General features: G+C 47.7%; 2 protein-coding genes across 4 annotated transcripts in view; one reads left to right on the top strand and one right to left on the bottom strand.

Annotated features, from left to right (window-relative positions):
- TRMT5 (tRNA methyltransferase 5) lies at positions 1 to 7057 on the bottom strand. The gene is made up of 5 exons (XM_008271876.4): positions 6900 to 7057; positions 4973 to 5628; positions 2550 to 2674; positions 615 to 1266; positions 1 to 227 (listed from the first exon to the last, which is right to left on the bottom strand). The coding sequence occupies exons 1-5, from the start codon at positions 6902 to 6904 to the stop codon at positions 154 to 156; spliced, it is 1512 nt and encodes a 503-aa protein (XP_008270098.1). The 5' UTR covers positions 6905 to 7057; the 3' UTR covers positions 1 to 153.
- Positions 7058 to 7128: 71 nt separating this feature from the next.
- SLC38A6 (solute carrier family 38 member 6) overlaps positions 7129 to 21422 on the top strand; it is a 72846-nt gene continuing 58552 nt past the window's right edge. For 2 of the 3 annotated variants that reach the window (XR_011384849.1, XM_002719547.5), the window contains exons 1-3: positions 7135 to 7268; positions 8203 to 8333; positions 11703 to 11776. Coding sequence is in view for 2 of the 3 variants with exons in the window: in XM_002719547.5 (XP_002719593.1) it covers positions 7161 to 7268; positions 8203 to 8333; positions 11703 to 11776 (313 nt within the window). In the remaining variant the exon portion in view is untranslated. Of the gene's footprint in view, positions 7269 to 8202; positions 8334 to 11702; positions 11777 to 14403; positions 14492 to 21422 lie in introns of all 3 variants that reach the window. The other variant, XM_017349424.3, reaches the window with a different exon arrangement.

Genomic DNA, 21422 nt, shown 5'->3' with positions numbered 1-21422 from the left:
TTTCATAGACTTGGTTAAATTTTAATTTGATAATCTTGTTTATAAGACAGGACAAAATATAAGGGTTAAATAGTAACATAAGTGAGTGTTTTATGAACTCCCACAAATCGAGTCTGGCTGTGTAAGCGTCTGGGAGAGCCGGACAGAGCGCTGCTAGCTAAGTGCTGCTCCTTCTGGAAAGGCTTCATCTGTCCTCCGCCGTTTGACAGGCGGGTCGTCCTGATTCTCTGTAACAAATCCAGAAAACTCGTTTTAGCTACGTAACAGCTGAAAATAGTTTTGAATAACAAATAATATAGGCATTTTTAAGAGTCTTTATCTGGCCAACTTAGATGTGAATTAACATTCCTATGGATTTAGTATTTTAATCAAATAGCATTTTATTAGAATAAACAGTTACGGTATTACAATGCATAAAACAGGAAGAAGCTAGTCACAACTGAACGGCAAGGGGTCTTGAACCAAAGTAACTGGAATTAGTTTATTCTCCGTGTTTCCAAATTTAATTATATGCATCTCCTGCCCTTCTCGCCCTGCTCCCCCCACTCCCCTCCCCGCAAGGAAAGCCGCACGAAGGCGCTTGCAGTTCACACCTACGCTCCCGCCGTCCCCACCTGGATTTGCGGCCCGGGGCCTGTAGAGCACGGCCGCGGGGAGCCGGAAGCTGATGCAGAGCATCTCCTTGTTGGGGGCCACGTTTCTCACCAGGTGAACCGAACTGGCCGCCTCCAGGGAGCTGCCCAGCGCCGCGGCCGCCCGCCGCCGCACGTCCTCCGCGGGGCGCGCCTCTCTGGAGAAGCTGTAACAGTGCACCACGGGAAGCAGCTCGCGGCTGCACGGCCGCCCGTCCAGCAGCAGCCGGAAGGCACTGAGGAACTCGATGGCCCTGGCCGGCAGATTCATGACGATGTGCACGGCGTGTTTCCTTTCCGTGGCCGGCTCCAGCTGCTGCATTAACTCCGCTCTGACCGGTCCTTGAAGGAAGTCTTTCCCATCCAGGTTGAAGATTTTCACCTTGTGGTCCACTTTATTTAATTTACAGTTGTGCAACAGCCATTTGTGGGATTCAGGATTGAGATCATTGGCAAACACGGTGCAGTTTTTCTTCGCCGCTGGAATGGCAAAGGGCCCAACTCCAGCAAAAACATCAAAGAGGACGTCCCCGGGGTGGAGGAGGTCTGTGATGCGGCTGTGCTCCGTGGAGAGCCGAGGGTTCCAGTAGACTTTTGAAAAATCAAATTCATAGGTGTAGTTGTTTTCTCGAACCTGAAAGAGGTAAAAGGCTTTTGGTTGTCCCTTTCGGTCCTAAATTTCAGCTGCCGCCACTGAATAAGTGTGCATGTGCACATGTGAGCACGCGCACACACACACACACACACACACACTCACACACCACAATCACATTCACCAAATCAAAGTGCACTTAAAAGCATCTTAACTGAACCCTGGTGTTTATGCTATTCCTAGGGTCAATTCATATCTTGCATTAATTTTTTTTTTTAGGAGAAAAGTCATTTCTTCAAAGCTACATAACTTCATCTCAGTCTTCAAGGGCCGTAAAGCAGTTTCCAAATCACTTGAGGAATTTTTCAGAAAGGCCAATTGACCGGCTAATTATACTTTCTTATGTCACCAGATGGGTAGGGAAGAACCTGTAATTTGAACCCCACCACACTTATCTTCAGGGCATGTAGCGAAGTCGCAGATGGTACACACACACAACAAACAAGCTTCCTTTCTCTGGTTTTCAGATAATAAAAAGGAGGCAGAAGAGATGTGTCACTGAATTTTGAGGTATTTTACTGTGTTTTTAGATAATTACTTGGACCTTTTGCAAATTTCATGTCTATAAATTAGAGCCAGTGTTTAGAATGAATCATTCCTATGTTTTCTTTCCTCTCCCACATTTGAGTTTTTATGGGTAAATGAAATATATACAAGGAAGCTTAAATCTTAAGCCAAACTCAGACTTTATACAGCATTTTTTTGGGTCTATCACAGACTTCTTAGAACATAGAAAATAAAACAAATATAGTCATGGAATCATCTGAAGCCCCACATGTTACAGACAAAGAATCAAAGGTCTGAAATTCCCCAAATTCTGTCTTCTTTCTAACTTCTTTACTAGGCCTGAATTCCAAATTCGTATATGCTTCTTCCCCCTCCCAATCACATAAGGTGCTTCTGGCCATTATTAAGGTTCCAGAGTTGGATATGTTTCTGCCAACCAAAAGTCTTTCCAGGTATAACTATTTTATAAGACTGTTTTACAACTTGCTTTTTTGTCACTTAACCTGTCATGAGGCAATTTAATATGGAGGAAAAAAATTTAATGATGGGCTATTGCATTGTATCACTATGCCAGAATTTAACCAGTTCTTCTGAAAAGGCTTTATCTGTTAATGTTATCCCATCATCAGTATATAGAAGTGCTCAATTTTTATCAATCCACAGTGTTGAGCAAGTATTTTTAATCTGTGTCATCCACTCTGTTCCTACACATTAGTCTGGACATACACGTTACCAGGAGATAATACAGTACTCTGTACCTTGGCCATCATGTTCTCCTCTCCTGACAGCACTTCCATTTGGAAATTTCTGTATGTATTGTCAATATTATTGATTTTATTTACTGCTGAAGTGATTCCTGGATTTTTGTCAATCATAACTTGGCCTAAAGGAAAAGATAAAAATTTCATAATAAATAATTGGTTGTAAAATAAAAGCTAAAACTGCAAATATGAAACAAATGAATTGTATTTCCTTTTGGATTATAGATATTATAATTATAGATATAGATAAAAAGCTGCATCTACTGTGTATAATATAGCACACAACTTTTAAAATTCAACATACTACTAACGTTCATGCCTGGCAGTCTCCAATACACACACAGAAATGTGTGGGTACCTTTTCTTAAATAAAAAAATTTTTTAAATATTTATTTTCATTTTATTTGAAAAACAGAGGGAGCAAGAGGAAGAGAGATCTTCCATCTGCTGGTTCTCCTCCCAGATACCCACAGCAAGCAAGGGCTGGGTCAGGCTAAGCCAGGAAGGAGCCCAGGCTCCATCCCAGTCTCCCACACGGGTGGCAGAGATGCAAGGTACTCGAGCCATCGTCTGCTGCCTCCCAAGGCAGGTGTGCACTAGCAGGAAGCTGCACGAGAAGTGGAGGAGCCAGGACTCTGACAGCGCACACTGGCATCTCAAGCAGTGCTCTTAACTACTGCACCACAACACCTGTCTCCAAAGAAAAAAATTTGAACTGCCCTTCCATATTTTTACTAAATCTTCTCAAGTGTATCAATATGACAAGGAAGCAAAAAGGAAGACCTTAGGGAATCTGGAAAGAATGGAAAGAAGAGAGCTCAAGCCCTGGCAACAAACGGTCTCAGAAAGCACTGGCAACAACACCCGCCTGTCCCCGCCGGCCGCAAAGCCAATGTTTGCTTTCCTGTGGGTTTGAAATGAATGTCTCCACGCTGGAAACACACGCCAGCAAAACAGTGTCTCCAGAAGAGACACGCAGGTTCCTGAGAGTCTTACCTAAATGTCCGTTTACTTAAATTGGTCTTTATGGCAAATACTTATCAGAGCAGAAAAGCGACAAAGAAAACAAACTACATCAGAAATGGCATACTGATGCCCTTTAATCAAAGTCTGTTTTTTGGTAAGACTTTTGATTCTTCTTTTTTTTTTTTTCACTTTATTTTCCTACTTCCTCCTTGCTTTTTAAACTTTTTTGCAATAACATATTTTAAATTTACTTTATAATCACAGGCTTAATGCTTGGACAAGCATCTTCCTGTTCAGCAGGAATACAGACAAGGGTTATAAACGACCATCAGATCACAGGATATCGATTTCACTCAATACAGTAAGTTTTTTTTTTTTTTTTTAAGTCTTCTACTTTCTTAAATAAAGGCCTCAGGTTTAAACCTGGGAAATGTAATTGGATACACATAAGATTATTTCTAAAAGACTAAGGAGCACTAAAAAACACAGTATGGTACCTGGGATATACAAGAGGCTTAATCAGTTGGCTGAATGAAGTATAAACAGCGTAGCACCTTCTTACTGAAACACACACAAACTGACAGTGTGGCCTAGCAGTTTAGACACCCACATCACACCATGTGGGTTTGATTCCAGGAGACCCTGGGAGGCAGTGATGATGGCTTAAATAATTGAGTGCCTGCTACCCACGTGAGAGCCTTGGATTAAGTTACATGGCTCCCTGCTTTGCCCCAGCTGGCGTCTTGAGTCCATCTGGGGAGCAAAGCAGCAGACAGGAGCCAATGTGCTCACATGTTACTCTCCGTGTGTCTCTCAAATGAATAAAAAGAAATTTTTAAAAAACCTAATACTAAACATAATCCTGACGGCCTATTCAGTCTTGGGTACCCAGGCCTCTGTTCATTGTAGCTGCCAAAGCCAACGATTCGAGTTTAATCTAGGCTTATGTCTGGAGAGAAATTTTAAAATGGTCAAAGAGGGCCTCAACTCGAGATCTAGTTTAAAATGACAATGATAAAATGTCCTACTTCTGCAATATGGCATTTAAAAATTAATCCTGGGGCCGGCGCTGTGGCACAGTGAGTTAACGCCCTGGCCTGAAGCACTGGCATCCCATATGGGCCCCAGTTCTAGTCCCAGCTGCTCCTCTTCCATTCCAGCTCTCTGTTATGGCCTGGGATAGCAGTAGAAGATGGCCCAAGTCCTTGGGCCCCTGTACTTGCGTGGGAGACCTAGAAGAAGCTCCTGGCTTAGGCCCAGTCATTGCGGCCATCTGGGGAGTGAACCAGCGGATGGAAGACTGACTCATTCTCTCTCTCTCTCTCTCTCTCTCTCTCTCTCTGTATAACTCTGTCAAATAAATAAATAAATCTTTAAAAAAACAATCCTAAGAACTAAAATCGGGATTTGCTAACAGCATCCCAATACGTGAATTATCACCGTAACACACCTACCGATTAAATGCTTGAAGGGCAGCTGATGGTCGCGGAGGTTCAGGTGGGCGATGTGTCCCACTCTGCTGAAGCTGGAAGTCACATCCTGACCCTCGGGAAGCACGGCTCTCAAGATTTCTTCCGACTTAAAGTTTTCGTAAGTGAGTTCCAAATTATACTCCGCTATCTGAGGATGGACGTTTAGCTGCTTCAAAACACTGAGTTCTGCCTTCTCAAAGGAGTCGTGGCCAAGCACCTTGCGAGGATCCAGCAGGACCAACCTACTCTCGCCATCTGCTGGGTCCTCGATCACCCGCTTGACGCCTGGCCGCTGCAGTGCGACCCTCTTCAGGGCTCTCATCAATCTGTTGACTATTTCTTTCTTCACCTTAAGCACTGGTACAGCGACTGTCTTTTTAAAGGCTGACCTGTCAAGGTTTGTCATTCCTCGAACCTCAGGCGGTGGAGCAAACAATTCGGAGTCTTTCTCGGTGGTTTCCATCTCTGGCATGGTGCAGAACCGTTGTCTCGGATCCGACAAGACAATGCCAGGCGCTTCTCTAAGCTGCTGTGGCCATGACGTCCCAGCAAGCCAACCCAGCGACTCGGATCCAGTTAGCTTACGGCTTTCCGCTTTGAGAAGTCTCCCTGAGAATCCAAACCGCCTCAAAAAGACCCTTTAAAAAAAAAAAAAAGCGTTAACTTAAAAGACACCACAAAGCTACGAACACACACACACACACACACACACACACGATGGCTTTTGAGAATGAGAACCTAACTTGTGTTGGACACAGCCTGCGGAGTGCTGATGTGGACCACTGTCTTCCTGTCGTCTTTCCAGGAAAGGGTGATGTTTACGGTACACAACAAACTTGCATCTTCAACCCAGACAGGGCTTGGGGACATCAGCCCCGCTCTACTCCACGGACCTCTCCATCAGTTCTCTACACAATACATCTGGAATCGGAGGGCTGTGACTGGGGCCCAAGGGGCCATCTCCTAACGAAGTGGTCCCAGTATATGAAGACACCAGTGGCCATCTTTACTAGGACACTCTTCCAGGTGCTTACAGTATCACATGTTGTAAACACTGTGTCAGCCTTGGGCGGAATGTAGGTGTCACTTCATCATTTTATAAATCATAAACAAAAGCTCAGAAGTAGATAAATTAGGGGCTCCTTAGTGGTGCAGGGGGCAGCTGCATCCCATCCAGCTCCCTGCCAATGCGCCAGGGAAGGCAACGGGTGATGGCCCAGTACTTGGGCTCCTGCCACCCAGGCGCCACACCAGGACGGAGGTGCAGGCTCCTGGCTTTGGCCTGGCCCAGACTTAGCTTAAGCGGCTATTTGGTGAGTGAACCGTGGAGCGAAGACAAATCTTAAAAAAATAATAACTCAAAGTCTCATTGCTGATAAGCAGGAAGATTAGAACTCAGGTCTGGGGGCTGGCGCTGTGGTGCAGCCAAACTCCAACCTGCAGGGCAGGCATCCCACGTGGCCACTGGTTCGAGTCCCGCCTGCTCCACTTCCAATCCAGCTCCCTGCTAACGCACCTGGGAAGGCAGTGGAAGATGGCTAAAGTGCTTGGGCCCCTGCACCCACGTGGGCGGCCTGGAGGAAGCTCCTGGCTCCTGGTTTTGGCCAGGGCCCAGCCATGTGGGGAGTGAACCAGGGGATGGAAGATCTCTCTCTCTCTCTCTCCTCCTGTCTGTAACTCTGCCTTTCAAATAAATAAATAAAGCAAAGAAACCTCAGGTCTCGGGTTCCCATCTGTGACAAGTGACTTAGGACGAAGCCGACTCCTCACTACCCCTTCTCATTCGGCCCTAATTCGCGGGTGGCCGCCCCCGGACCACAAACCCCTTTGAACCGTCCAGGGCACTGCTGCCGCTACCGCCCCAACTGCGGGCGTCGCCCCGCTGCGGGCTCCGCCGCCAGCCCCTCACCTCATGCTCCAGCGCCGCTCGGAAATGGGTCGCGAGGGGCGGGGGGGACGGGGCTGGCCCTGATGACATCATCACTGTTCGCCGGGGACGGCGGTAGGCGTCATCAGATCCCGCCGACTCCCTCCGGTCTTCACTGCCCGGCTGAGGTACGGAAACCCGGAAGGGCCGGGCGCATGGCTCCGCCTCTAGCTGACCAGCGACGTGCGCGTCGGCCAGGGGTAGTGGCTCGCAGATGGAGTTGATAGTCGGCCCGACGGCGGCATGGAGGCGAGCCAGGGCAGCATCAACGCGGAGCGGGGCTGGTCCGTCTCTGCCCGGCAGCCTGAAGAGGCAGCGGCGGCGGAAGAGGCGAGCCCGTTGCTAAGCAACGTAAGTGGACGCCGCTGGGGCCGGGGCGCCGACGGACGCCGGGCTCCTGCAGGTGCGAGCCTCGGCCCCATCGGCCGAGCTCTGAGGGTGCTGGCTCGGGGGAGAAACGTGCCCTGGGAAAGCTGCCGGGAAGGTGCAGGCTCGAGGGGGAGCGACGCAGCCGAGCGGACGCGGGGGTCCCCGGGATTTCTGTTGCCTCCCTGCCGCTCCTTAGCGCCTTCGTCGCCCTCGCAGCCTCCTCCACCCGCCTTGCGAGGTCTTTGCAAGAGTCCCACGGTTTTCCTTGTGGCGACCTAGTCATCGAGGGGCTGTGGTCGTGTTACCGCGGAGATGCTCCGCCGCGAAGGGGTGGAGGTGGCACCAGCCCCTTCCCCGACCCTGCAGACGGAGCAGTGCGCACTCCGCCTGTGAACTCGAGCTCCTGGACTGTAATGCTCTCCAGGACTTTGCACCGGCTGCTGTTTGGCGGGAGGCGGTTTTCGGGGATACCCTGCTAGTTACTATAGATTCTCACGGCCAGGTGTTCCTTGACCACTCCTGGCAGCGCTCTGAGTTCGTTCAGTTTGCGCAGAGAGAGTAGTTTTTGCAGTCCTGGGATTTGGGAAGCAACAGTTGAAGGCAGCAGACCCACGCTGACTCAGAGACTCTTCGGGAATCACATGAGCTGAGGCCACATCCCTGCCCTGCCCCCATCGGCGCCCTCCCCCAGTCCTACGACCTGGTCTGCTGCGCTTGCAGCCGCAGGTTAGCCCTGGCTTTTCCGGAAGCCGGCCTGGCCTCTGTGCTGGTGGAGATGGTGTCCGGGGAACTGCAGATTCCTGGAGCCGGGAAGGAAAGGAGAGGAGACCTAAGCAGCTGGTGCGCCCCACAAAGCCGGGAAGCTGAGACCTGCGCGTCGCCATCCCAGCCTTGCCCCGCTGTTTGTGTCTTACAGGAACTGCGTCGACCGCGAGCCCCTGGTGTTTCCTTTGGCTTCTCAGTGTTTAACTTGATGAACGCCATCATGGGAAGTGGCATTCTCGGCTTAGCTTATGTTATGGCGAACACCGGGATCCTTGGGTTTAGGTGCGTCGTTTTGTTTTTTTCATATCTTACCATCACCTTTTTTTCCCTTTTAAATATTTATTTATTTATTTGAGAGGCAGAGTTACAGATGGAGACAGGGAGAGACACAGAGAGGAAGGTCTTCCATTGGCTGGCTTACTCCCCAGTTGGCCGCAATGGCCAGAGCTGGGCCGATCCGAAGCCAGGAGCCAGGAGCTTCTTCTGGGTCTCCCATGTGGGTGCAGGGGCCCAAGCTCTTAGGCCATCTTCCACTGCTTTCCCTGGTGTATTAGCAGAGAGCTGGATGGGAAGTGGAGCAGCGAGGACTCCAGCCAGCCCGAGCACTACCAGTGGAGGCTTAACTTACTATGCTGCAGAGCTGGTCCTCACCTTTTTTTTTTTTTTATAGTACACTGAGAAGCAAAGAGGTAGCTTCCGCAAGCCGCTGTTATCCTAGCTCTAGTTAAATTATTTCTGGGGTTTTAGTGTTTTTCTTGCTACTCCTATCTTTTTGCTAATCCATAGCTTCTAGAGATAGATGCTAGTTTGTGTTTTTAAATATCCAAATGTGTGGCTTGTTTTTAAAAGTGTGAGCTTGGGGTCCGTGTTGTGGCACAGCAGGTTTAAGCCAACGCCTGTAGTACCGGCATACCATATGAGCGGTGGTTCAAGTCCTGGCTGCTCCACTTCCAATCCAGCTCTCTGCTATGGCCTGGGAAAGTAGTGAAGGATGGCCCAAGTGCTTGGGCCCCTGCACCCATATGGGAGAATTAGATGAAGCTCTTGGCTCCTGTCTTCAGCCTGGCCCAGCCCAGGCCGCTGTGGAGTGAACCATCGGACAGAAGATTCTCTCTCTCTTTCCTTCCGTCTCTCCCTTTCTCTCTGTAACTGCCTTTCAAATAAATATTTAAAAAAAAAAAAAGAGTGAATTTGATCCACACTCATTTATAACCTTAAGAAGTGGCTTATTGGGGTAGCTGTTGTGGTGTAGCAGGTTAAGCCACTGCTTAGGGAACCCAGATAGTATTAAAGTGCCTGGTTTGAGTCCTGGCTACTTTGCTTCAAATCCAGCTTCCTGCTGATATGCCTGGGAGGCAGGCAGCTGATGATGGCCCAAGTACTTGACTTCACGTTACCCACGTGGGAGACCTGGACAGAGTTCCTGGCTCCTGGCTTGGGCCTAGTCCAGCCTCACTGTTACAGACACGGGGGAGTGGACCAGCAGATAGAATATACCCCTGCCTCTCTGTACCTTTCAAGTAAATAAGTAAATCTTTAAAAAACAAAGATTTGCCAAAAATGAATAGTTTGTCAGCAGTGCAGATTGCTTCCAGGTAGCGACTTTGCGCATGAACTTTTCGTTCCTGGCCATCTCCTCCTCGCCCTCTGTTGTTAGGACGTTTGTTAACTCTGAGGCCAGGCTTGCGCTGTGAGACTGTTCCTTGGCATCTTTCAAGACAGAGTGGCAGGCTAGTTTGCCCCAAACAGAAGACATTCCTGTGCTCCCAGCATTTGTATCTTCATCTTGTGACTGTAAGGTGTTACAGTGGTTTGCTTTCAGGTGAATCTTCCCACTGAGCCTGGAATCCTTTAGAACTCGTCCTTATCCTTAGCGTCTGCAACTGTTGCCAATGGAACGGAACCATGGCGAATGGAACGGATACACGTTTGTTTTGTTTGTCAATACGAAGCAGACTTGTTTTACTACGAAATTTACAATATATACTAGAAAGTCTCATTTAGGTTTATTTCCTGCTTTTCTTCCAGTTTTCTTGATAAGCAAGTGAATCTGATCCTGTCGACAAACTGTCATTTAAAATTAAAAGTTTAAGCAAGACATAATCAGAGGACTTATTTTTTTGTTTCGTCTCCTTTGAAGAATAGTGTTGTATAAGTCAGGGCCTTCCACGCAGGTGCATAGCGCTGACCACGTACTCACTGAAGGATATCAGATGTTCCTGTTGTGGCTGATGTTGCTTTCTGGGGCCTCTGAGTTCCACGTAATGATGTGTGAACTTTCATCTCTCGGTTTGGCTACTTAGTAATCAGTAGTAATAGTGGACCACAATACAGAATTTCTTCAACTGCTGGGACAGTGCATTGGGAAGAGCTGTAGAGCGGGAAGCTTGTCCTGCCAGTGTGTTCCTGCAAGAAGTAGGAGATTTTGCACGTTTGTGTATTTGTTTCACACTGTTGGTGGAAGGACATCAGTTGTTACCTTGTGGGCACATTTTCGGGGTGTGTAAGCTGCATTGTTTAGAGATTTTGTGAGTAGATGCTAGAAAATACAGCCTTACTATTACAGGTGAAGGTATGGGGAGACGGTCCACTTCCCTGGAATGGAGTGGGGGAGGGGAAAAGAGAAGATACTGAGATTTCATCATTAAAACTTCTGTCTAGACTTAGAATAGGAAGAAATAGGCACAGCAAGAGTACAGAATGGGGGTCGGCGCTGTGGCATAGTGGATAAAGCCGCCGCCTGCAGTGCCAGCATCCCATATGGGCACTGGTTCAAGTCCCGGCTGCTCCACTTCCAATCCAGCTCTCTGGTTTGGCCTGGGAAAGCAGTGGAAGGTGGCCCAAGTCCTTGGGCCGTTGCACCCATGTGAGACCTGAAGGAAGCTGCTGGCTCCTGGCTTCTGATCGGTGCAGCTCCAGCCGTTGTGGCTATCTGGAGAGTGAACCAGCAGATGGAAGACTCTCTCTGTCTCTCTCTGTGCATCTCTGACTTTCAAATGAATAAATAAATCTTAAAAAAAAGAGTATAGAATGGCTAAAATTGTAGATTGTAGAGTGACTGAACCAGCAATCAGCAACAGTGGAAAATGAGGACATTTATATTTTTAAATAAAGTTTGTTTCTTTACAGTTTCTTTTTTGATGTTGAAAGGAGTCCTTTCCCATTTAAATAAAATTTGGTAAATATAGAAAAGTGTACTTTTTTTTTGACAGGCAAAGTTAAACAGAGAGAGACAGAGAGAAAGGTCTTCCTTCCGTTGGTTCACCCCCTAAATGGCCACCACGGCCGGCGCGCTGTGCCGATCCAAAGCCAGGAGCCAGGTGCTTCCTCCCGGTCTCCCATGTGGGTGCAGGGCCCAAGCACTTGGGCCATCCTCCACTGCCTTCCCCGGCCACAGCAGAGAGCTGGACTGGAAGAGGGACAACCGAGACAGAATCCGGCGCCCCGACCGGGACTAGAACCCGGTGTGCCGGCGCCGCAGGCAGAGGATTAGCCTAGTGAGCCGCGGCACCGGCCGGAAAAGTGTATTCTTAAATCAGAGACAGTCCCTGTTAATATTTGAATGTGAGGAAATTTGTTTTTGTAATGAGATACCATAAAAAAGAAAAACTTTCTGGGGAGAGGTTGATTCTCTGTTCTTTCAAACTTCAGTTTCCTGCTGCTGGTGGTCGCTGTCCTGGCTTCTTACTCCGTGCACCTCCTGCTCAGCATGTGTATCCATACAGGTGAGTGGAAGTGTCGCACCTGTCTGATGAAGCAGCCCCTTGAGTGTGTTTACTAGGGAACTACCGGTCTCAACTCTGACTTCCCTGAGGCTCCGTTATCATTAGGTGGGTGGTTGAAATGGAGACTGAGAAGGCCTGTGTAGACTCAGTCCCCTGGAGGAGTATCCAGGACGGGATGGGAGGAGAAACTGGAGGCTTCTCTGCCTCCCTTCGCAGCACTCAACAGAGTTTCCTGGGTTTGCACGGATCAGGGGAGGCATCTAGCAGCTGCCAGACTCTACGCTTGTGGGGAAGCGTATAATCCTGTCTCTCCTGGGCCGATCATCTCCTCAAGGAAGACAGCTTCACAGATCCACCACTGCCTTCCCTGCACCCCCTTCCTGCCCGCTACACCCAGGTAGGGGCAGCAGAATTAGGATTGTAGGAGGCGGGATCACAAAGTTTTGCATTTGTTTCCAAACGCTTTGTATTTTTCACTTGTAAGTCTATAATAAGATAGTTTTTCCTAAGTAACAAAAGTATGTACATTTAATAGATATGTGTCTTTCACAAATTTTTATTTGAGAGACAAAAAGATAGGAAGAGAGACAGACAGAGCTCATTCGCTGGTTCACTTCCTAAAGGCCGGCACGACAGGACAGGCCAGGCCCAAGCCCAGAGCAGAGATGGGAAAGCAGTCCAGGTCTTCCCTGTCGGCTGTCGTCACCTGCTGCCCCCAGGGGTTCTCGTTAGCCACAGACTGGAATAGGAGGGCCAGTTGGGACTCACACCCCTGCACTTTGGTAATGGGTTTAGGGCATCACAACTGGTGCTCAGCCAGAAGATCAAAGCCCACCGCTCTGTGTTTTTTCACTTTGGGACTTTATTTTGCGCTTCAATCATGTATTGAATTAAGTCTTAAGCTGTGGCAAATATAAAAATATTTGAATTCTAGAACCATATTTGTAAGGTTTTTCTTTGGCCTTATTGAATATTCTGTGTCCATCAGTCCTGGTCTTTTCATCTGTCTGGCCCCTTTCTCTTTGGATTAGGTCAGTTTTGATACTAAAATCATGGATTTAATTCCTGGATGGGGGAATTCACTTTGGTCTTGAGGTTTTCAGACTTTAAGAAGCAGAATAGATACACAAAGTTGATAATTTTTTTTAAATGGTATTATTCTGGGCTGAAACAGGTGTCAGAAGCCCAAAGTTATTTCTCAAGGATTTTAAGACCCTTCAGAAAGAACACAGTTCTAAAACCACGCTCTAGTTTGTTTTCCTAAGAAATGTCTGTGTATCAGAAACACCTGCAGAACTTTTTGTAAACACAGATTTCTTAGCCTCAGGGATTCTAATTCCAAAATTCTGAGCTGGGATTCAAGAATGTTTTTTAGGGGCCAGCACTGTCATTAGGTCCCTGCCTGCTTTGTCAGCATCCCATATGGCACCGGTTTGAGTCCCGGCTGCTAACACTTCCTGTCCAGCTCCCAGCAAATGTGCCGGGGAAAGCAGTGGACGATGGCCCAAGTCCTTGGGTCCTTGACCCATGTGGGAGACCCGGATGAAGCTCCTGGCTCCTGACTTTGGCCTGGCCCAGCCCTGGTTGTTGCAGCCATTTGGGGAGTGAGCCAGCAGAGGGAAAATCACTTTCTTTGCCTCTCCCTTTCTCTGCCTTTCAAATAAGGATTTTAAAAATACTTTAACAATTCCTCCAAGTATTCTCTCTTTTAAATTTATTTGAGAGGCAGATATATATAATATATACATAGAGAGAGAGGTGAGAGCGAGCGCTCCCGTCTGCTGGTTCACCCCTCCGATGGCTCCAACCTCAGGATTTGATGCAGGCCAAAGCCAGGAATTCAATCTGGGTCTCCCATGCGGGTGGCAGGAACCGAAGTACTTGAGCCATCACAGCTGCCTCCTAGGGTTGTCATGCTGGGAAGCTGGAGAAGGGCGGCAGAGGTGGCACTGAGTTCAGGCACTCCAGTATGGGAGGCAGGCATCTTCACCAGCACTTAACCCCAGGCCAAACGCCAGACCCCTCCAGGTGTTCTTATGCAAAACTGGCCTAGGACCTGTAGTTCATGGCTGCGGGTGCATCACTGTGTTTGGCCATCCAGCCTACAAGGGCATGCCTCTGCTGTCTAGGAGCGGAGGCGAATGTGCAGACAGAGAAAAATACTAGGAAACTATGCAGATCTTAATCTCAAAGTAACATGTTGTTCAAAACAGTATCCTGAGCGCAGAATAATAGCTGAAGGTAAATATCCACATAGTTTTAAATCCCTTTGAAACTTGACCAGAATTTTAGTCATGTATTTTGAGATTTTTCTGCTTGCGTGGACAAATCACTTTTACCCAATAATGATACTTTAACATCTTACTAGGTTCTTTTAGTGAATTCTATTAAAAGTTTAACACTGTAGTCAACTATGTGCCAATTATGTCTTCATTAAGTAAAATGTTTTATTAATTTCATTTAATTGAAGGTAGTGCTCAATTTATAGATATTTGTAAGTAATATTTTTTCCTCTCAGTTTCTCTGTGTTTAACTTTAAAATTCTGACACTGTTCTGTTCTATAACTCTGAGGCATATAAAATGAAAATATCTGTTTCTCTTTCTCTTTTCTTCTTTGATTTTGTAGCATTCTTGGGTCCATGAACTAACTTCTTCGTGGTTCTTCGTATCTACTGATGCACCTGTCTTCAGTCACTGTAAAATTCTCTGTAGAGGTAGGCTTTTGTTTTCCACTACATTCTTTTATGATAAGAATAGAAATAACATGTTGCTAATTGTCCACCGTTGTTGGCATTTCAAATTATGTTTTGCCTCAAAGTAAATATCTTTTCATTCTCATTTTCCCCGAGTTTTTAAGTACCCTCATATAAGGTACCTTATTTTCTGTGGCCTTATAAGATAGCAATGGTAATACTTTCCTCTTAGCGTTGTGATGAGAATGAAACATGACAGTGTATGTGAAATGTCGAGTCCTTGGTAAGTGCCCGTTCCTGCTTGGAGTGTTGACTTGGGCCTGGGCCGTAAGGTGCTGTATGTGCTGCCATTGCAGAAGCCGTGGTCCCTTTGCTGTGCTCCGAGGCTACACCCACAGCTCCCCTGCTCTGCGTGCCCGGCCGAGCCCCGCCTCCTCAGTCCCTCGCCCCCACTGCTCACTGCATCGTCACCGCTGTTGGCCTTGAGACACCTCAGTGGATGACATTCCCAGACTGCCCTCGATGTCAGAAAGAGTCTCGGGTTGTCCTCGCTTCCCCTCTCATCCCCTAGGGCTGCCACTGTCTCTGACTTCCTCTGCTTTCCCCCCACTGCCCAGACCCTCCAGCTGCGTTCTGTGGAACTCAGACATCAGCAGAAGGCCCACGTGCTCAGCATTCGAAAGGCACCATCTGCTTCCTTGTTCTAAGACACCTGTGCTTCGTTTGAGGCTGCTGCTTCCCCGTAGTCCCCTAGGTGGCCCCTCTCTCCTGCATGGCTCTCATCCTCACCTGCCCGCGCCACAGGTGCCCTGTTTGCACCTCATCTCCGCCTGTCAGCCATCTACGGCTTCCCAGCCTCCACCCCCAGCTTTGTTCTCAACGGGGTCCTCTCTGCTGTGCTCTCGTTGTCACCATCGAGGGACTCCTAGGCAGGCTCCTGTCACTTGATACAAATGTTAGCTCCTGTGCTGGCCTCTCCTTGTAGGATCTTTAGTATTATTTCCTCTGTCATAATGCTGCATGATTTCACTACCCATGTAGCGAATCCTTCTAATACTTTCCGTCCTAAACTCTTCTAATGATCACGTTCTCCACCCACCTTGGCTACTTATTTCCATGGCCATACCATTGATCCTGTCATTACCAAAATTGTGTTTCCCTCCAAATCTCCTTTGCAGGTGTCCCACCTCCAGCCCCCCATCTCCTGTCTCCCTCTCACAGGTACTCCAACTCTGTCGGTTCTTCGCTCCCATCTGGCCTGTTTGCTCATCCTTCCACCTTTGCACTTCATCCCACACGCTTGTCCTTACTTACCTTGGTATCCGGTTGAGGTTTCATAGTGGATTGTTATTCCTTGCCTTATCACATTACCCTGGCAAAATTCCAGCCATAATGAAATGTAATTCTATACCTGCTTCACACATACATCCATGCATTTGAATGTTCATGAAGAAAAATACACACCAAGCAAGCTGATGTTATGGAGAATGTGTATTCTGAAAAAACTATGCATAGATTTCCAAATAAACACCTCCCGAGGCCTGAATTATGGAGCAGTGGGTTAAGCCAGCTGCAGTGCCTACATACCGTATGGGCGCTGGTTCAAGTCCTGGCTGCTGTACTTCCCATCCAGCTCCCTGCTAATGCACCTGGGAAAAGCAGCTGAAGATGGTGGGAGAGCTGGATGGAGTTCCAGGCTCCTGGCTTCAGCCTGGCGCAACCTTAGCCATTGCAGCCACTTGGGAAGTGAACCAGCAGATGGAAGATTCTCTCACTCTCCCTCCACCACCTTTCTCTCTATAACTGCTTTCCAAATAAATAAATCTTTTTTTAAAAAAATACTTTCAGTTCCCCTCTCCATGAACTTCTGAAGCTTTCTCCTGTCATTCTGTGTCGAGTGGACCTGCGCTGCTGTCACGCAGTCCTGTTCCACTTCTTGAGTTTATCCACTTGCTTAGTCTGCTGTCAAGGACAGAATTCTTCCGTATCTTCCTTCTCTAAAACCTTTAACATCCTCTCCTTGATTCACTCTTAACTGGTACTCTAAGTTTTTTGTTTCACTGAGAAAGTAAAGCAATCATAAAAGAACTTCATCAGCTCTATCCACCAGTTTTACCTGCTGGTTTCCTCTGTCATGAGGGATGAGCTTTGTATGGCCATCCAAGGCCCGCCCCGGCACGTGCGCTGTGATCCTGGCTGCTCTCACCTAGCTCTTACCAGCCACTGCCGCCCCCCGTTACTGTCCTTGTTCCTTTCTCCTGGTCCTTCCTTAGGCCCTAAAACAGCCTCTGATTTCTTCAGGCTGGAAAGCAGCATCTGATCCTGCATGCCTTCCGTATGCGTCACGCCCTCCTCGGGAGCACTGTGCGTACCAGGTGTCTCCAGGTGTCTCCCGAACCCATCGTCTCAGTGACGCGCTGGCACGCCTCTGCCTCCGCGCCGACCCCGCCGGGGAATTCCCAGTCCTCATTTACTTCATCGGTCGGCGGCACGTGACCCAGCTGATAACCCCCTCCTCTGGGAGACACTAACTCTCCAGATTTTCCCTGTGTTTCCCCCAGTATTCCTTCTCTGCGTCCTCTGAATCCTCTTCGTCTCCCCATCCTCTAACCAGAGAGCCCTGACACCGCCGCTGATTGCCTTTCTTGTACACTCCTCTGGGATTCGTGATGACACGAACGTTTATAGCCCCGTCTGAAAGTGTGCCCCGAGCTTCAGCTTCCCAGTCAGCTGCCTCCGTGACTGCTCTACTTGGGTGTCGAATATATTTTTCAAACTTGTCCAACTCACCATCTTCACCACTGCCTACACTTGCCCACTCTTCCCGTCTGGGTTTTCCTTCTAGCTGCTTAGACCAAAGACTTTGGGGTTATTGTGTTAGCCTCCTGGTTTTTTCCCCTGATTCTCCAAGCCCAGTTCGTAGCATCGTGTTTCCCTCTTCCCAAGAGCTGCTGTCCAATTACTTCTCCCCTGCTGTACCGCTCCCCTTCCTGCCGCCACTGATGGTCCTAAGGAGCTTGCATTTTCATTTCCTTGCCTCCACCCGCCTTCCCCACAGCCCACTTGTGACAACCATAGTAAGCCTCCTTTTTTTTTTTTTTTTTTTTTTTTTTTTTTTGACAGGCAGAGTGGACAGTGAGAGAGAGACAGAGAGAAAGGTCTTCCTTTGCCGTTGGTTCACCCTCCAATGGCTGCTGCGGCTGGCGCGCTGCGGCCGGCGCACCGCGCTGATCCGAAGCCAGGAGCCAGGTACTTCTGGTCTCCCATGGGGTGCAGGGCCCAAGTACTTGGGCCATCCTCCACTGCACTCCCTGGCCACAGCAGAGAGCTGGCCTGGAAGAGGGGCAACCAGGACAGAATCCGGCGCCCCGACTGGAACTAGAACCCGATGTGCCGGTGCCGCAAGGCAGAGGATTAGCCTAGTGAGCCGTGGCGCCGGCCCCATAGTAAGCCTCTTAATATGAGGTCATATTACCTCTTTGGGAAGACACTGGAGATATCACTCAAAGTAAACGCCGAAAAATTTTTTTAAATATTTACTTATTTGAAAAGCAGTTACAGAGAGAAGAGAGATGCAGATAGAGAGAATGGAAGATATCTTCCAGCCAGTGGCTCATCCATATGGCCACAATGACCAGGGTCAGGCCAGGCTGAGCCAGGAGCTTCATCTGGGTCTCATGTGGGTGGTGGGTATCCAAACACTTGGGCCGTCTTGTGCTGCCTTCCCAGGTGCATTAGCAGGGAGCTGGATCAAAAGTGGAGTGGCCGGGACTCAAAGCAGCGCCCATCACAGGCGGTACCCTAACCTGTTGTGCCACAACAGTGGCCCCGACACCAAAATTCTTTTTTTTTTTTTTTTAAATTAAGGGGCTGACCTGTGCAGCTTGAACTATGACACTAGGACACTGGCTTAGTTCTAGCCAAAGCTCTTAAACCTTCAATATTGCAGAGAGCTGGGCTGTAGTCTTTCACACAGTTAGTGGACCACCACTCCCACAGCCCCTTTCTTTTTTTTTTTTTTTTTAATGTTTTTTATTTATTTGACAGATAGAGTTAGTGAGAGAGAGAGAGACAGAGAGAAAGGTCTTCCTTCCATTGGTTCACCCCCCAAATGACCGCCACAGCCAGAGCTACGCCGATCAGGAGCCAGGTGCTTCCTCCTGGTCTCCCATGCGGGTTCAGGTGCCCAAGCACCTGGGCCATCCTCCGCTGCCCTCCCGGGCCACAGCAGAGAGCTGGACTGGAAGAGGAGCAACCAGGACTAGAATGCAGCGCCCATATGGGATGCCGGGGCCACAGACGGAGGATTAACCAAGTGAGCCACGACACCACCCTTCCCACCCCCACACACCAAAATTCTTACAATTGCTTGTAAATCTTATTTAAATTGCAACCCAACCCACTCCAAACATTCTCGACCCTTTTCTCTGCTTTATTCTTTGCTGTGCAGCATTTATTCTCATCTGAAATGCCTTCCTGAAGGAAGTACCTTCTCATTTGTCAGTTAGCTCTGATTTGCACTAATAGTACCCTGAGGGGCCAGTGCTGTGGCACAGCAGGTAAAGCTGCCACCTGAGGTGCCAGTAACCCATATGGACCCAGGTTCAAGACCTGGCTGCTCCATTTGCAATCTAGCTCTCTGCTGTGGCCTGGGAAAGCAGTGGAAGATGGCCCAAATCCCTGGGCCCCTGCACGTGTGTGGGAGACCTGGAAGAAGCTCCTGGCTCCTGGCTTTGGATTGGTGCAGCTCCGGACATTGCAACCAATTGGGGAGTGAACCAGCAGATGGGAGATCTCTCTCTCTTTCTCTGCCTCTGCTTCTCTCTGTGTAACTCTGACTTTCAAATAAATAAATAAATCTTTTTTTTAAAAAAGATAGTGCCTTGAATACATTAGCAGTCTGGCCTGGCTGTTAAAAAAGGCTCAGAATAAAGCAGGAATTGAACTCAGGTAATTATAAGGAGGATAAAATTAAGAAATGAGAAGGAGTTACAACTGAGACAAGTCGATGTTTAAATGAATGTGGAGAGGAGGGGATGCCTAGTGTATCTCCCAGATTTCTGGCTTCAGCTACTGGGTTAATGGTAGTATCATTAATGGAGATAGGAACACAGAAGGAGGAGATGGTTCAAATAAAAATGAGTTCATTGGAAATGTGGACCTTGAAGTGTATGCAGGTGGTAGAATCAAAGCACATAGAAGGTGGTCCATTCACTGAATAACCTTATTTGTTAGGAATAGAGGGACAGATAAGAGCCAATCCTTTCCCTCCCTGAAAAGGCTCGTGATCTAATAGAAGAGATAAGAACAGTAGCAAATGATCTCTCATGCGGGGTGGTGACGGGGACAAGGTGCAGAGGAGAAAGTGGAGGAGAGGCGGACAGATTTCAGGTCCTCGAGAGCCTGGAGTTTCTGCTGAGGCTGAGAAGCCACTCGGCTTGTTGAATGCAGTCAGGGTGGAGGCTGGAGTTGCCTGTTGCTTCCAAAGAGAACGTCGGTCCAAAACGTTCTCTGAGAATGAGAATGAGAATGTTGTCTCCTCTCAATAAAGAGGTTGCAGTTCTTTATGAGAATTTTCATTTCTAGTAGTGATGAAGAAATAAAAGAGTGGTAGCCTGTTTGTTATCTCTATTCTGTTTTTGTTTTGAGTTTATTTGGTTTGTTTTGTGTGTGTGTGTGTGTGTTTTTAGAAAACACAAAAGGTTTTTAAGTGATTCTCAGAACCTTTTTATAACAAATATTTCGTAAATGATCTTTTTCTTGCATGAAATGAAATTCTCATAGTTATTATAATCTAACTATGCTGGACTGAATACCGGCCCCTCCCAAGGACAGCCACCACCAAATCGCCGAACTTGTGAATGTTACCTTATACAGCAAAAAAGACAACCTTGGGGTTATTTTGTTGGCTTCCTGTTTTTTTTCCCCTGATTCTCCAAGCCCAGTTCGTAGCATCGTGTTTCCCTCCTTCCAAGAACGGCTGTCTAAATACTTCTCCCCTGCCGTACTGCTCCCTTCCTGCCACCACTGAGGGTCCTAAGGAGCCTGCATTTTCATTTCCTTGCCTCCACTCTCCTTCCCCACAGCCCACTCGTGACAATCATAGTCAGCCTTTGAAAATTCCTTATGTAGCTTGTAAATAGACTGTTCTGTATGTACATGACATGTTGGACATGAACATTACTATTTCTCATTTATTATTTATTATTATTATCTCAGTTCTATTATTCATTTATTTATCTAGCCCAGCATTAGTGGTCTAGGAATCCTATGAGGATATGAACTGCTTTAAGGTCATGGTGAATTCTAGGCAGCCCTGTTAGATGCCCTCACATTTCCCATCTCAAAGCTCCCTGTCTGTATTTACTTACCGTTTGCAGTGATAACAGCCGTCTTCATCTGTTGATTACGAGCACAGTTCAGGAGACTCATGATTAATGTGTATGTAGTTCCAGCTTCAGTGGACTAGTGTTCTTATCCTTTTTATGAAGAGTGGTTTTCAGCTGGGCTTGATTTTTCTCATCCAGAACATTTGACAATGTCTAGAAGCATTTCTTATTGTCACATCCAGGGATGAGGGGGAGGGCAATTGGCATCCGGTGGGTAAAGGCCAGGGTTCATACTAAACACCCCACAATACACAGGATAGCCCCCAACAACAAAGAATTACCTAGGACAAAAAGCAGTGGCAAGCTTGAGAAACCCTGGGCTAGACGGTGTGTGCGCTGTGCTCAATAGTGATTCCTTTTTAATCCCCACCTTGACGTTGAGCAAGCACTTCTTGATTCAGCAGAAGCTAATTTTGTTTTTGTCGTTGAGCTTCAGGGAAAGATGGGTGTGAGTCTCTGCTGGATTAAACATACTTTTAAATTAGTATTAGCTTTGTATCACTTAACAAAAGTGGGAGAAGAGCTACTTGTGGAGGAAAAAGGTTTACTTTGGCTCACGCTTT

The sequence above is a fragment of the Oryctolagus cuniculus genome, chromosome 20 (assembly GCF_964237555.1).
Source record: "Oryctolagus cuniculus chromosome 20, mOryCun1.1, whole genome shotgun sequence".
NCBI lineage: Eukaryota > Metazoa > Chordata > Mammalia > Lagomorpha > Leporidae > Oryctolagus > Oryctolagus cuniculus.
Note: the sequence above shows the minus strand (reverse complement) of the source record. Positions and strands in the feature narration are given on the sequence as shown.